General features: G+C 41.9%; 1 protein-coding gene across 1 annotated transcript; it reads right to left on the bottom strand.

Moving 5' to 3' along the window:
* Positions 1 to 668: 668 nt before the first annotated feature.
* Positions 669 to 1,145, bottom strand: LOC107610868 (uncharacterized). The gene has a single exon (XM_016312855.1). It carries the CDS (start codon positions 1,143 to 1,145, stop codon positions 669 to 671), a length of 477 nt encoding a protein of 158 aa, XP_016168341.1.
* Positions 1,146 to 15,164: the final 14,019 nt, after the last annotated feature.

Here is a 15,164-nt window from a genome sequence, read left to right on the forward strand (position 1 = left end):
AAAAAAGAAGTCGACAAAATGCTCGAGTTTGGCTTCACCAGAGAAGGATCGAAGTCCTAAAACTAAGACTCGACCTCCGAAAAGAAAGACTGAGCTCGAGCAGGGGCAATGTTCATACCCTGGGTCGAGCTGTCCGACCCGGGATATTTAGCGACAAGGCGATCGACCTCTTCAGGTCAAACTATCCGACCTCTTCTTAAAGAGCTCGGCCAAATTGCCAGGAAAGCCCAATAAGGGCCCAGATAGAGGAACACGACCCAAATCCAAAGGCAGCACAAGCCTATAGAGATAAGAGCGGTTTCCCTTGAAGATAAGATGACCTCACTCAAAGATAAGATAAGATAAGATAAGATAACTAACTTATCTTATCTAAGAAGGTCACTCCACACCTCTATAAATACACTGGAGCACCCAGGTATAACTCATACTCTGATTCTACTAAAAACCTGCTTAATACCCTTGCTAACTTAAGCATCGGAGTCCCTTGCAGGTACCACCACCCTCTGGTGACGAATGATCAGCAGCACTCTCAGTCCAACAAGTCGGACGCAACAACTCCGGCCGCCACCCACCAGTCGGACACGTCAGCTCCGACCAGTACAGAAGATCTCGTCCGAGATCGATCTACAGTTTCAGGTAACCCTCGAAACAGATTGCAAGATCAAATCTTATGAAAGTTCTTTGCACAATTTGCATCCCAACTTCTCAAGTTGTTTAATAAGATCAATCATCTTAAGAACATTGGGTCCAACAGGAGAGTCCACATCAAGTGTGGATCTAAACAAAGATTTGGACAATTGATATCGGGCCGTCTTACTTTGTGCACCATACATCTTCTTAAGATGTTCAACAATAGTTGGTGGATCCATATCCTGATGTTGCCTCTGAAGATCAGAACCCATGGATGCCAAAATGATGCATTTGGCAGTAAGACAATTTTCCAAGTACTTCTCATAAGCCTTGGTTGCCTCATTATCAATACTTCCATCCTCTTTAGGAATTGGGGCCGTAATAGCAGGCTTATCGATTATATTAATTAGCCTTTCATCCATGAGAACAATTCTCAAATTGCGATACCAATCATCATAATTGGCTCCAGCTAATTTGTTATTTTCAAGTTTGCCACGCTGTGATAGAGCAGACATATTATTCATGAATCTAAAAGGAAAAAACAAATATAAATACATATTCACGCATACAAATAACACTTTCTACAATAATTATTATTATAGAAAATTAAAAAATCTTTATTTCTTAAATGAAGTGTTAAAAAAATATTTAAAATCAAGAATGAGTATCTTGGTTGTCAAGTCATTACTCATACATTTTTTTAAATAGATGATTAAATGTATCACATACAATTTTAATCCTAAATAATTACCTGGTTGTCAGGTTACTATTTAATTGAATTATATTTTATACTCCTAGGTTGTCTAGGTTCAAGAAAAAATTAATTCATTCAATGTATCAAACACATATATAAATTTTATCCTTGAGTACGAATCTCCTGGTTGTCAGGTAACTCCTCGTAAACAAAGTATAAAATTTATTTATCCTTTTTTCCTTTCAGTTTTATTTCATAAATAAATAAAACAATAATAACAGTATGTTCCTTAACATACATATAATTTTATCCCATATAAATTTATAATTTTGACAATAGCTTCCCATGCCATTATTAGGAATCACATTCAATATAATAACAAAACTTAAATTAATTCTATTAATTCTGTAAATTTTTGCAATAAAACTTTAAACACAAAAGGGCCATGGCTCTGATACCACTATAGGATTACAAGTGTTCATAACACACAACGGAAGTAATAAAGTAATCCTATTGATCTATTTTGTGCTTAAAACTTTATTGAAATAAGATGGGTTAGATTCCAATACATGAGTACCCTAGTGAATGAAAACTTTCTCCTTCGATGGTACGAAGGTACTATGTGTATTCACACCGAGATTGATCCTTGTTGTCAACTCCTTGACCAATAAATTTAACTGAGAAATTTCTTGCAACTCCTTGCACCAGCAATTCTTCACTTAGAATTGGAATATTTGTGTATGTGGAGGTAAAAGAAAAACTTGTGTTTTTTTTTTCTTTGATCATATACACATATATATAGTATGAGATTGGTGACTGATTTATGAATCAAATTACAACTTAATTTGAAACAGAATCAGTTAGGATCTTATCCATATTTAAAACTCATCATAGAATAAATAATAATTATTTAATATTCTCAATTATCATATTATTATATTCATGGTGCTAGCAAAGAATATAATAATATTTCATTTGAATTAATATAATTATTTATTTGATTTAATCAAAATAATAATTAAATAATTATTTACCAAGGGTTAGAACACTCGTTAGTGTGTGACCCCATAGGTTCAATACTAAGCGGGTAGTAAATTAATCAGACTAAATTTACTAATCAAGGTTGGTGTCTAGCAACGCTCCTTGAGGACCCGATAGTATGAAGTAATAATATTTTTACTAAGAACCTAAGATGAACAAAAAATACAACTCCTTCCATCTTTTCAGCTCTTGGCTAACTTTTAGAGTACGGTTTGATTATCAAACTCTAACTTGTTACCATTATTATAATGAATTATGAATGACTTAAGAAACTCATATCTTAATTCATTGAAACCCCTTGGCCAAGGCATTGTTTATTTCATTCATTATAATCGCAGAGCTTGTTCATACCCTGGGTCGAGCTATCCGACCCGGGATGATCGGCGACAAAACGACCGACCTCTTAAGGTCAGACTATCCGACCTCTTCTCAAAAAGAGCTCGGCCAAATCGACAGGAAGGCCCAAGAAGGCCCAAACAGAGGAACACGACCCAAATCCAAAGGCCGTCCAAGCCTATAGAGATAAGGGCAGTTCCCTTGAAGATAACCTGACCTCAACTCAAAGATAAAGATAAGATAAGATAACTAACTTATCTTATCTAGAAAGGTCACTCTACAACCACTATAAATACACTGGAGCACCCAGGTATAACTCATACTCTGATTCTACATAAAACCTGCTTAATACCCGTGCTAACCTAAGCATCGGAGTCTCTTGCAGGTACCCCCCACCCTTCAGTGACCAAGGATCAGCAGTACTGTAAGTCCAACAAGTCGGATACAACAGCTCCGGCCGCCATCAGCCAGCCGGACACGCTATCTCCGACCAGTACAGAAGATCTCGTCCGAGATCGACCTCCAGTTTCAGGTAACCCTCGGAACATTGGCGCCGTTGCCGGGGAACCTAGAAGTCATCCCAACACCATGGCGGACGGCCATGACAACGGCCACGATTCAGATCTAGAAAATAGAACGTCACACAAGAACGTGAACACTACATTGAAGGATGCTTCGGAATCCAACAGAGACAAAAACTCATCAAATCCGGGAGCAATAGAAGCGCTTCAAGATCGCTTAAAGCAACTTGAGAAAGAAACCCAACAACAACGGGAGATCAGAGAGGATCTACAAAGAGAGGTACGATGACGTCGAGAATTGGAAGAAAAACTACAGCAATTAGAAGCCGATCTCAAATCAAAAGCTCCTCGAACCGCTCCTGAGAAAAATTCACGCAAAGAACAAGATCCATTTACCAGGGAATCATGAAAACCAAAATTCCAAAAGACTTCAAGCTCCCGGATATGATTTTGTATGATGGCACCAGAGATCCCAACCATCATCTCAGCAATTTCAGAAGCAGAATGTACCTTACCGACGCCTCAGATGTCGTTCGCTGCAAAGCTTTTCCAACAACTCTCATGAAGACAGCCATCAGATGGTTCGACAACCTACCTCCAAAGTCCATCTCAAACTTTGACGACCTGGCCAAAAAGTTCCTGGCCAGATTCTCCATCCAGAAAGATAAGGCCAAGCACGCCCCCAGTTTACTAGGGATCAAGCAAGGAGAAAGGGAGAGCCTCCGCAACTACATGGAGAGATTCAACAAAACATGCATGGACATTCAAAGCTTACCAACAGAGGCCGCCATCATGGGACTCATCAACGGCCTACGAGAGGGACCTTTTAGCCAATCTATATCAAAGAAGTACCCTACCTCCTTACACAAAGTACAGGAGCGAGCAGAAAAATACATCAACATGGAAGAAAACGCTCGGTTGGGAGAAACCTCCAAATCTGGGGCCCCCTACCGAGATAAAGACAAGGAATCCAAAAGGAAAGAAGATCGGCAAGGGGAGAAAATAAAAAAATACCACAATTACACTCCTCTCAAGGTATCCCTAGTTGACGTATACAAAGAAGTCTGCCACATGGAGAAAATACCCCTAGCTCGGCCACTCAAAGGCAAAAGAGGGGGAGGAAATCGGAAGGAATATTTTGAATACCATCGAGTCCGAGGGCACTCCACCAACGAGTGCTTCGACTTAAAGAATATCATAGAAAAATTGGTAAGAGAAGGAAAATTAGATCGATTTCTGGCCACCCGAGATGATGACCAAAGAAAGAGACGAAGGGACGAAGATGACGGACGAGCTGAACGATCACCTCGGACACCAGAAATACACGTCCACATGATACATGGCGGATTCGCAGGAGGTGGGATCTCCAAATCATTCGCAAAAGATATCTCAAAGAAGTATATCATGTTGAGGGAAAGGAGGAAGCACCTGACATCCCTGCGATAACATTCACTAAAGAGGACGCATCCGGCATCATCCCGGGACACGACAATCCCATGGTCATCACTATCATACTGGCAAACGCCAATCTACATCGCATATTAATAGACCAAGGGAGCTCCGCCGACATCTTATTCAAAGCTGCCTTCGACAAGCTCGGCTTGGAAGAAAGGGAGCTTAAGGCATACCCAAATAGCTTGTTCGGGCTGGGAGATACCCCGGTACAACCACTGGGATACGTATCGCTACACACAACCTTCGGAAAAGGGAACCAATCCATGACCCTCAAAATAGACTACATTGTGGTCGACGTAAGTTCAGCCTACAATGCTCTAATAGGTCGGACAACACTCAATCAACTCGGCGCAATAGTCTCGACCCCGCATCTATGCATGAAATTCCTAACTACAGAAGGGATAGCTACAATAAAAGCAGATCAAAAGATGGCGCGCCGCTGTTATAACGAAAGTCTAAACCTCAGAGGCAGAGGAGAAGAGTTTCATACAATTGAACTTAGCGGAGTTCAGCAACGAGAAGAACTCCGTCCGCAGCCAGAAGGTGAGATAGAGAAGATTCAGATCGGAGACACCTCGGACAAAACAACTAATATCGGCACGATCCTAAGAGGAGACTCGAAAGAATTACTGATACAATTCTTACGAGATAATGTTGATCTCTTCGCATGGAAAGCCGCAGACATGCCAGGCATAGACCCTAAGCTAATGTGTCACAAGTTAGCGGTCTACCCAGGATCTCGGCCAGTGCAACAGAGACGAAGAAAACTTGGGCCAGAGCGATTCCAAGCGGTGGAAGAGCAAGTACAAGCACTACTGGAGGCAGGATTCATAAGAGAAGTCAAATACCCACTATGGCTAGCCAACATCGTCTTGGTGAAAAAATCAAATGGGAAGTGGCGAATGTGTACCGATTACACCGATCTCAACAAAGCCTGCCCAAAGGATCCATACCCACTCCCAAGTATCGATGCTCTGGTAGATGCTTCCTCCGGATATAGATACCTCTCGTTTATGGACGCATACTCGGGATACAACCAAATCCCCATGTATCCACCAGATCAAGAAAAGACCTCGTTCTTAACACCGAAAGCAAATTACTGCTACATCGTGATGCCTTTCGGTCTCAAGAACGCAGGAGCTACTTATCAAAGGCTAATGAATAAAGTCTTCTCAGATCACATCGGAAAAATCATGGAAGTCTATGTAGATGACATGTTGATAAATACACAAAGCGAAGATACATTATTGTCTAACCTGGCTCAAGTGTTCGACACTATAAGGAAGCATGACATGGGACTCAATCCCGTAAAATGCACCTTTGCAGTAGAAGCAGGCAAATTCTTAGGGTTCATGCTCACACAAAGAGGAATTGAAGCAAACCCAGATAAATGTAAAGCTATACTCAACATGAAGAGCCCCACCTGTGTCAAAGAAGTACAGCAACTCAACGGGAGGTTGGCCGCCCTATCCAGATTCTTAGTAGGAGCAGCGATAAGATCTCTCCCCTTCTATGCTACTTTAAGGAAGGGAAAGCAGTTCGAATGGACGACGGAATGTGAACAAGCCTTCCAAGACTTCAAGGAATTCATAGGATGGCCGCCTATCCTATCTCGGCCACGAGAAGGAGAACCGCTCATATTATATCTCGCGGTAGGAAGTCGGGCGATAGCCTCAGCACTAGTCAGAGAAGACGAAAGTGGGCAACAACCCGTTTACTTCATTAGCAAAGCGCTACAGGGATCCGAGCTAAACTACCAGAAAATAGAAAAGTTTGCCTATACTCTCATTCTAACATCTCGACGACTTCGCCCGTACTTCCAGGCTCACACCATTAAGGTTTGAACTAACCAGCCCATAAAAGGAATATTGCAGAAAATAGATTTAGCAGGCAGAATTTTACAATGGGCAATCGAGTTATCAGAGTTCGACCTCCAATATGAAGCTCGGACGGCCATCAAATCACAGTATCTGGCTAACTTTATCGCAGAATTCACAGATGCCCTGGAAACCCTCACAGAATGGAATCTCTATGTGGATGGTTCTTCAAATAAAACTGGAAGCGGCGCAGGCGTGATAATAGAAAGCAACCAAGAAACCCAAGTTAAGCTCTCCCTCAAGTTCGGGTTCCCGGCCTCAAATAACCAGGTGGAATATGAAGCATTATTAGCTGGTTTGAAGCTGGCTAAAGAGGTTGGAGCTCAGAAACTCAACATTTACAGCGATTCACAAGTAGTCACCTCACAGATAACAGGGAGTTATCAAGCCAAAGACCCTACCATGAAAAAGTATTTGGATAAAACCAAGGAACAGCTCGGACAGCTCGAGGAATATAAGATCTGCCACATACCCCGCGAACAAAATGCCCGAGCTGATGCACTCTCGAAACTAGCCAGCACCAAACCAGGGGGCAACAATAGAAGCCTCATACAGGAAAAGCTACAGAACCCGTCAATCTCAGAAGAGAAAAAAGTCCTGGCTATAACAAGACAGGACCAAAGATGGATGACCCCCATAATCAACTACCTCAAAGCAGGAACACTCCCCACAGAAGAAAAGGAGGCAAAGAGGTTAAAAAGGGAGGCACAGTACTACACCATCATAAACAACATCCTATACAAAAGAGGGATCTCAATACCATTACTAAAATGCGTGCCGACCTCTAACACAAGGGAAGTGCTAGAAGAAGTACACGGCGGCATTTGCGGCAATCATCTCGGAGCATGGGCTCTCGCCAAAAAAGTACTCCGGGCGGGGTTTTATTGGCCAACTCTACAGAAAGAAGCTACAGAATTTGTAAAGACATGTCCACCATGTCAGAAACATGCCAACTTTCACATCGCCCCGCCAGAAGAGCTCATCAGCGTGACTTCGCCTTGGCCGTTTGCAAAATGGAGACTTGATCTTCTCGGACCCTTTCCCCAAGGATCAGGACAAGTAAAATTCCTCATAGTCGGAGTATACTATTTTACAAAATGGATTGAGGCAGAGCCCCTAGCCAACGCCATCGCTCAAAGAAGCCGGAAATTCCTCTACAGGAACATTGTCACAAGGTTCGGGGTTCCATATTCAATAACCAAAGACAATGGCACTCAATTCACAGATGCAGGCTTCAGAAAACTAGTAACCGACTTGAATATAAAGCACCTGTACACCTCCGTTGAACACCCACAAGCCAATGAACAGGCCGAAACTGCCAACAAAGTCATATTGGCCGGGTTAAAACGGAGATTACAAGATGCAAAGGGAGCTTGGGCAGAGGAGCTTCCACAGGTCCTATGGGCATATCGAACGACGCCACATTCTACCACGAAGGAATCCCCCTTCCAATTAGCATATGGAATAAATGCAATGATCCTAGTAGAGATTGAAGAAGGATCGCCTAGAGTGGTTCATTACAATGAGGGAGCAAACTCCCAACTTCAGAGGGAAGAGCTTGACCTACTACCTGAAATCCAAGAAAGAGCTCGGATCAGGGAAGAAGCACTAAAGCGTCGAATGGCTTCCAGATATAATCAAAGGGTAGTACCGAGAAGTTTCACGGAGAATGACCTCATCCTAATCCGAAATGATATCGGAACAACTCGACCAGGAGAAGGAAAGCTGGCAGCAAACTGAAAAGGACCTTACCGAGTCGTAGAAGTACTTGGGAAGGGCTACTACAGACTGTCTGAACTCGATGGACGAGAGCTTCCCAGATCATGGCACGCCTGCAACCTAAGAAGGTACTACAGTTAGAAAAGGTAAAAGATCTCATTATCGGATGCACTCTTTTTCCTGAAAAGGTTTTTTAACGAGGCACCAAGTTGAGACTCAGACACTATCCGACTTAAAGGGATGAAAAATTTCCACATGTATATATTTGCACTTTCCTTTGAGTAAAATATATTTTCTAGATATTCTACAAGATCTCAAGACGCATTAATCTGAAGCATTCATCGTCCGATTATAAAGCAACAGATCGGCGGAAAGTGAAAAACAATTTCACTGCACGATCACGATAAAGATAAACCGTCCGATAAAGGTGAAAACACGATTCACCCAAAAGACGATCTAGAGATGACAACCACTTTCTACAAATCGGCAAAGATGAACACAGAATAATGTAAGAAGTTATCGAAAGTGATCCAAAAAAGAACCTGACGAGGTCTTACGGATTGCTAAAATAATAACTTAAAGACTGGCCGACGTTAAGAAGTCGGACCAAGTCAACCCAAGTTATAAGTAAACCCTGGAAAGAGGTCTGGCCAACCCTATTAAAGAGGATTACTTTAACTTAGAAGGTCCCGACATGACAAAGTCAGCCCAAAATGAAAAAGTTATGAAAGTAGTCCCTGAAAGAGACCTGACAAAGGTCCAAAAAAGAGGACTACAAAAATAACTTAGAAAGAGGACGACGCAAAGAAGTCGACCTCCTACAAACAAGTTATAAAAGTAATCCCTGAAAGAGACCTGACAAAGGTCCAAAAAAGAGGATTAAAATAACTTAGAAGAGATCGACCTAACGAAGTCGATCTCCTACAAAGAAAATTATAAAAGTAATCCCTGAAAGAGACCTGACAAAGGTCCAAAAAAGAGGATTACTAGGAATAACTTAAAAACAAAAGCTACAGCTTGGACCGACAAAAGAAGTCGGACCAACGAAAGCTACAGCTTGGACCGACAGGAGAAGTCGGACCAACGAAAGCTACAGCTTGGACCGACAAGAGAAATCGGACCAAAGAAAGCTAAAGAAGGACCGGCAAGAAAAGTCGGACCAAAAAGAAACAAGCGCTAAAAGGGACATAGCTTTACCCAATAAGCCACCCGACAAGGCTAACGAAATTGTTCAAGACTAACTAAAAAGGTTTCGCCAGGAACACTAAGAGTTGTCGAACGAAAGTCGTCCTACCTCAACCAAAAAGGAGACACCACAGACAAGACGAAAGAAGGCCGAAAAGACCTCTCAAACAAATTATGCAAAAGATCGACATGATAGCTTCGGTCAACTACAAATAAACTTGGAAAAGGACAACATAAGAGAAGCCGATCATGGATTAACACTTAAAAAGAGCTTAGAGATTCTGAGCAACAAGGCCCCAACATTCTCAAAGCGCATAAAGAAGTGCAAGCAAGCATGACATAAAATACCAAGCTTCAGGGTCAGACCCAAAAAAGCTTAGAAGCTACTCGATTGCGTTTTAATAGGTTGCTAAAAGCAACCAAAAAGAGTGTCATCAAAGGATACCAACCATAAAATAAAAAGTTAAAAGCCCACAAGCCGAGCCAACTACACAGATATCCAAAAACTACAGATCAGAATACTTTTTAATAGCATCAGGAGAAGGAGGGCGAGCCTGGAGAGGAACAGCATCCACAGTACCATCGTCCCGGTTTAAGATCTGGCAGTCAGGATCAGAAACAGGAGGGCCGACCTCAGCAGGAGGAACAGTAGGAGCTGACACCTTGGCAGAAGGAACAAGGAGAGGTTCAACATCATCATCATCCTCATCATCGGGGACAACCTTACCATCCCTGACGACATTCTCCAGGCTGAAGAGAGTGAGGTCAGCCTCGGGAGTAATAATCCGAACCTGCTTGATAAACCACTATTTTATGGTTCATCTTGTGCTCAATTGAGTGGTTTTTATCAACTCTTTACCCACTTATTCATATTATTTGCATGGTTTTACATTTGCCTTCCTAATTATGTGTTTTGATTGAAAACATGCTTCTTTGATCTTATATTTGCTTATTATTAATCCTCTCTTATTACCATTAGATGCCTTGATATGTGTGTTAAGTGTTTTCAGATATTATAAGGCAGGAATAGCTTGGAGGATGGGAAGAAAGCATGCAAAAGTGGAAGGAATGCAAGAAGTTGGAGAAATTGCTAAGCTGTCCAGCCTGACCTCTCTGCACTCAAACGGCTATAACTTTAGCTACAGAGGTCCAAACGATGCGGTTCTAGTTACATTGGAAAGCTAACGTTCGGGGCTTCAATTTGATATATAATATTCTATAGTTCCCCTGACGCTAGGTGACGCGACCGCGTGATCCATGCGGCCGCGTCGCACTGACGAAAATCCAGCGTGGCGAAATTCGAAACCAGCGAATTCTGGACTGTTTCTGACCCAGTTTGCGGCCCAGAAAACACAGATTAGAGGCTATAAAGTGGGGGACTGTATCCATTCATGAGGAGGCTCTCATATTCACAATTTTAGGAGTAGATGTAGTTTTTAGAGAGAGAGGTTCTCTCCTCTCTCTTAGGATTTAGAATTAGGATTCTTTTCACTTCATGATTATTTCATCTTCTGCCATCACAAGTTCAATGTTCTTTTATTTCTTTTCTCAATTTTATTTATGACTCTCTATGTTTAGATTGATTTTCTATTTAATATATTTTGAGGTATTTCAGACTTATGATTGCTCCTTTTTATCATATAAATAATTTGAATTTTTCCCTTTTGGCTTTGGTTGAGTCATTGGAGACACTTGAGTTATCAAACTCATTGTTGATTGAAAATTGAATTTCTTCATTTCATTAATTCAAGTTCCAATAACTCTAGCCTTTCCCAAGGAAAGACTAGGACTTGAGGATTCGAATTAATTTGCCCACTTAACTTACCTTCATAGTTAGAGGTTAATAAGGTAGGGGAAGAATCCAATTCTCATCACAATTGATAAGGATAACTAGGATAGGACTTCCAGTTCTCCATACCTTGCCAAAAGATTTTATTATTGTTAATTTATTTTACTTGTCATTTAAATATACCTGTGCACATTGCCCAAACTCCAAATTTCTCAAACCCCCAAATTTACAATCTCCATAACCAATAATAAGAACATACCTCCCTGCAATTCCTTGAGAAGACGACCCGAGGTTTGAATACTCGGTTATCAATTTCAAAGGGGTTTGTTACTTGTGACAACCAAAACGTTTGTACGAAGGGATTTTTGTCGGTTTAGAGACTATATCTACAACGCGACTGTTTTTATGACATTCTTTACTGGCAAAAATCCTAACGTCAAAAATCCTTCAGGTTCTCGTAAGCAGCAGTCACACTGCCAACGAGATGACCTTGGAGCTCAGAGTAATCAGCTCGGGCATTCTCCAACTCCTCCCTCAGGCGCACCACCTCCCGATAAGATGTCACATAACTGTCCTTATGTCTCATAGCCGTATCCTCGGCCAGCCTCACCGAAGCCGCCAGAGAGAGGGAACTTGCCTTCTCATTCTCCAGATCCTTCTCCAACTTGGCTACTTTTACCTCAAGCTCCTCCTTAAGGCCCTTCATCCGGTCGAACTCCTGTTTAGCCTCCTCCATAAATTCCTTAGTGGCATGGAGAGGAAGATTCTGAGCAGTTCGGTACAAGGCAGCCCCCATGTATGCCATTTTAACACTGTTTCGGGTCATAAAATCCAGATGGCGAAGAATTGACACATCATCCATGGGGAGGGTACCATAGGGACCGATCTGCTGATCTACAAATTCGATTGCATTAAAATCAGAGGCGTCAAGGTTGAAGACCTCAGTTGTTTTTTGTTTCTTATTGGGAGGAGCACCAGAAGTAGCAGCTGAAGACTGTGGAGGATCGGCCAGACGAACCCGAGGAGTCGGGATCACTTTCCTCGGCCTAGGAGAACTCGGCACGGGCGGCTTCACTTGCACTTGGGAAGATCCCTCCCCGGCCGCCTTGGCCGAGATGTTTTGAGCAGCAACAGCCTTCTTCACCTTCTTATAGGCCTTCATGGAAACATTATTTTTCTACATCTCTGAAAGAACAGAATCAACCATAACGACAAGTTACAACACAGGAAAAGAAAAGCTCAGAAAGCAAGTATAAAAACAAATCAGACAGTACCCAAATCAGTTCGAACCAAAGACGGATAACTCAAGAATCTTTTTGTATCCAGATGGGGTGGTTTCCCCCACAAATCCTCAAGAATAACTACAAAAGCCCGCTTAACCTCATTAAGCATCTCCCATGTATAACGTGGCACTCTCGCATTCTTTTTCCACTCTAGAGGAAAAGAAGGCTCATCATTTTCATCAAGAAAAAAAGGGTGGACCCCCTCAACAGCACGGACGCGGAAGAAATAGTTCTTAAAATCTTTAAAAGACTCATCATACATGGCAAAAACTTTATGCCCCTGGGCCAACCTGAAAGAATCCCAGGAAGCTTTCTTTTTGGAGGAACCTCCGGGCTTGGCCGAGACAAAAAGATAAAGGAAAAGAGTTTTAGAAGGTGCTATGCCTAACTCTTGGCAAAGCAGTTGAAATATTTTGATAAAACCCCAGGAATTCGGACGAAGCTGGGATGGAGCAATGTTACATGACCACAACAGGTCGGTTTCAAAAGTAGTAAAAGGAAAAGTAACGTCTAACTGGCTGAAGAAGTATTCATAAGCGTAAAAGAAGGGACGCTCCCCCTCAACGAAAGTAGAAAAGCAAGCCCTCTCATCGGAATCAGGAGCTACGAGTTCATAATCCCTCTCCCGGGCACTGCCACTACAAATCCTATGACGTTTTCTCAGTTCTACACAAAATTCAGCATCCACGACAGAGACGCACATTAGGACAAGGGAGTCCAGCCAATCAGACATCCCCTCAGGAACTTTGGAAGACACCTCTACAATGTTATTGCGAGAAGACATGACGCCGACTAATCCTACAAATAAGAAAAGAAGATTGGATTACTAAAAAATATCTCGGACGAGGGGTAAAACAACTCGACAAAAATGACACAGGCAAACACATAGGAAAGGAAAACCCCAAGACTCAAAACCAAAGTCCTGGGGCATCCTTTGGAGGCAAAAACAAGGCAAGGATTCAGGAAATTCCTACAGCTTACGAAGGTCTCAAATAAACGCAAAGGAAGCAAAAACACAAAAAGCCACTACCTTTCTACAGTTTCACCAAACAACAGGGCATAGCAAAAAAGCCGAAAGCAGGAAAATCGTCAAAGATACAACCTTTTTTCAGAAACAAAAATCATCATTTCGAATACAATCATCAAAAGCAGAAGCGGAAGCGACGGCAACATGCAAAACTCTAAAGGCATCAAGCAGCAGAGAAAGTCAAAGAAATCACACAAAAAGACGAAAAAATCTCAGAATACACAACAATCAGGCACAGTAAAACAGAAAAATTCAAACTTTCTCCAAATCAGACTTTCTCTAAATCAGACAAGAAAATGCCGCAGAAGAAAGGGAAGGAGAAAACCAACCTGGAACAAAAGAGAAGCTGCAAAAACTGAAGACGGGAAAATGGAATCAACCCAGAGAATCACCAAATGACGCTATCACGCAAGGAAAGGCAGAACGATGCGGATGAAAATAGAAAGTGAGAGAATGAAGGAAGAAGTTACGAAGGAGAGAAACCGTTTTTTGATCGAAAGATTCAAAATAAAAACCAAGGGAAACGGCCAATTAAAACCAATTAATGAAGGTATTTAAAGCTTCGCATATTCCCAAAGTCAAAATATTAAAGGAAAAAGCGCGCGCTTTCAGAAGAAGCGAAAGAAGAAACGTTCCACATTCAAAAAGACTCTACAAAGAAAGGAATCGACAAAATGCTTGAGTTCGGCTTCACTAAAAAGGACCGAAGCCAAGGATTCGACCTCAACAAGAAAGACCGAGCTCAAGCAGGGGCACTGTTCATACCCTAGGTCGAGCTATCCGACCCGGGATAATTGGCGACAAAGCGACCGACCTCTTAAGGTCAGACTATCTGACCTCTTCTCAAAAAGAGCACGGCCAAATCGACAGGAAGGCCCAAGAAGGCCCAAACAGAGGAACATGACCCAAATCCAAAGGCCATCCAAGCCTATAGAGATAAGGGCGGTTCCCTTGAAGATAAGCTGACCTCAACTCAAAGATAAAGATAAGATAAGATAACTAACTTATCTTATCTAGAAAGATCACTCTACAACCACTATAAATACACTGGAGCACCCAGGTATAACTCATACTCTGATTCTACATAAAACCTGCTTAATACCCGTGCTAACTTAAGCATCGGAGTCTCTTGCAGGTACCCTCCACCCTTCGGTGACCAAGGATCAGCAGTGCTGTAAGTCCAACAAGTCGGATACAACAGCTCCGGCCGCCATCAGCCAGCCGGACACGCTATCTCCGACCAGTACAGAAGATCTCGTCCGAAATCGACCTCCAGTTTCAGGTAACCCTCAGAACAAAGCTCAAACTCATTACCATAGTTGGTGGATTCTATTTTGACTAGTCATTAATTCTACAAGTATTTAAATCATACCCAATGTCCATTCAACTAACACCGTAGGGTGTTAGGTATCCGAAATCAAAGTATAACAAATACATTGTCAGTTACTATGATAGTCGCAGGTCAAAGGAAAATTCTAATATTATGTTCATCATAAGAATATCCTGTTGACAAATATACGGTAACTATAACCCTTAGGAATTCTTAGAGTGAATCAGCTCAATGGTTATATCTCTATATATATCATTTATATATATAATTTAATAAA

This window comes from Arachis ipaensis, chromosome B8 (assembly GCF_059453495.1).
Source record: "Arachis ipaensis isolate K30076 ecotype BB chromosome B8, ASM5945349v1, whole genome shotgun sequence".
NCBI lineage: Eukaryota > Viridiplantae > Streptophyta > Magnoliopsida > Fabales > Fabaceae > Arachis > Arachis ipaensis.

Bases quoted from the DNA above. Each gene is read 5' to 3' on its own strand.
- LOC107610868 (XM_016312855.1), bottom strand. From the start codon at position 1,145: ATGTCTGCTCTATCACAGCGTGGCAAACTTGAAAATAACAAATTAGCT.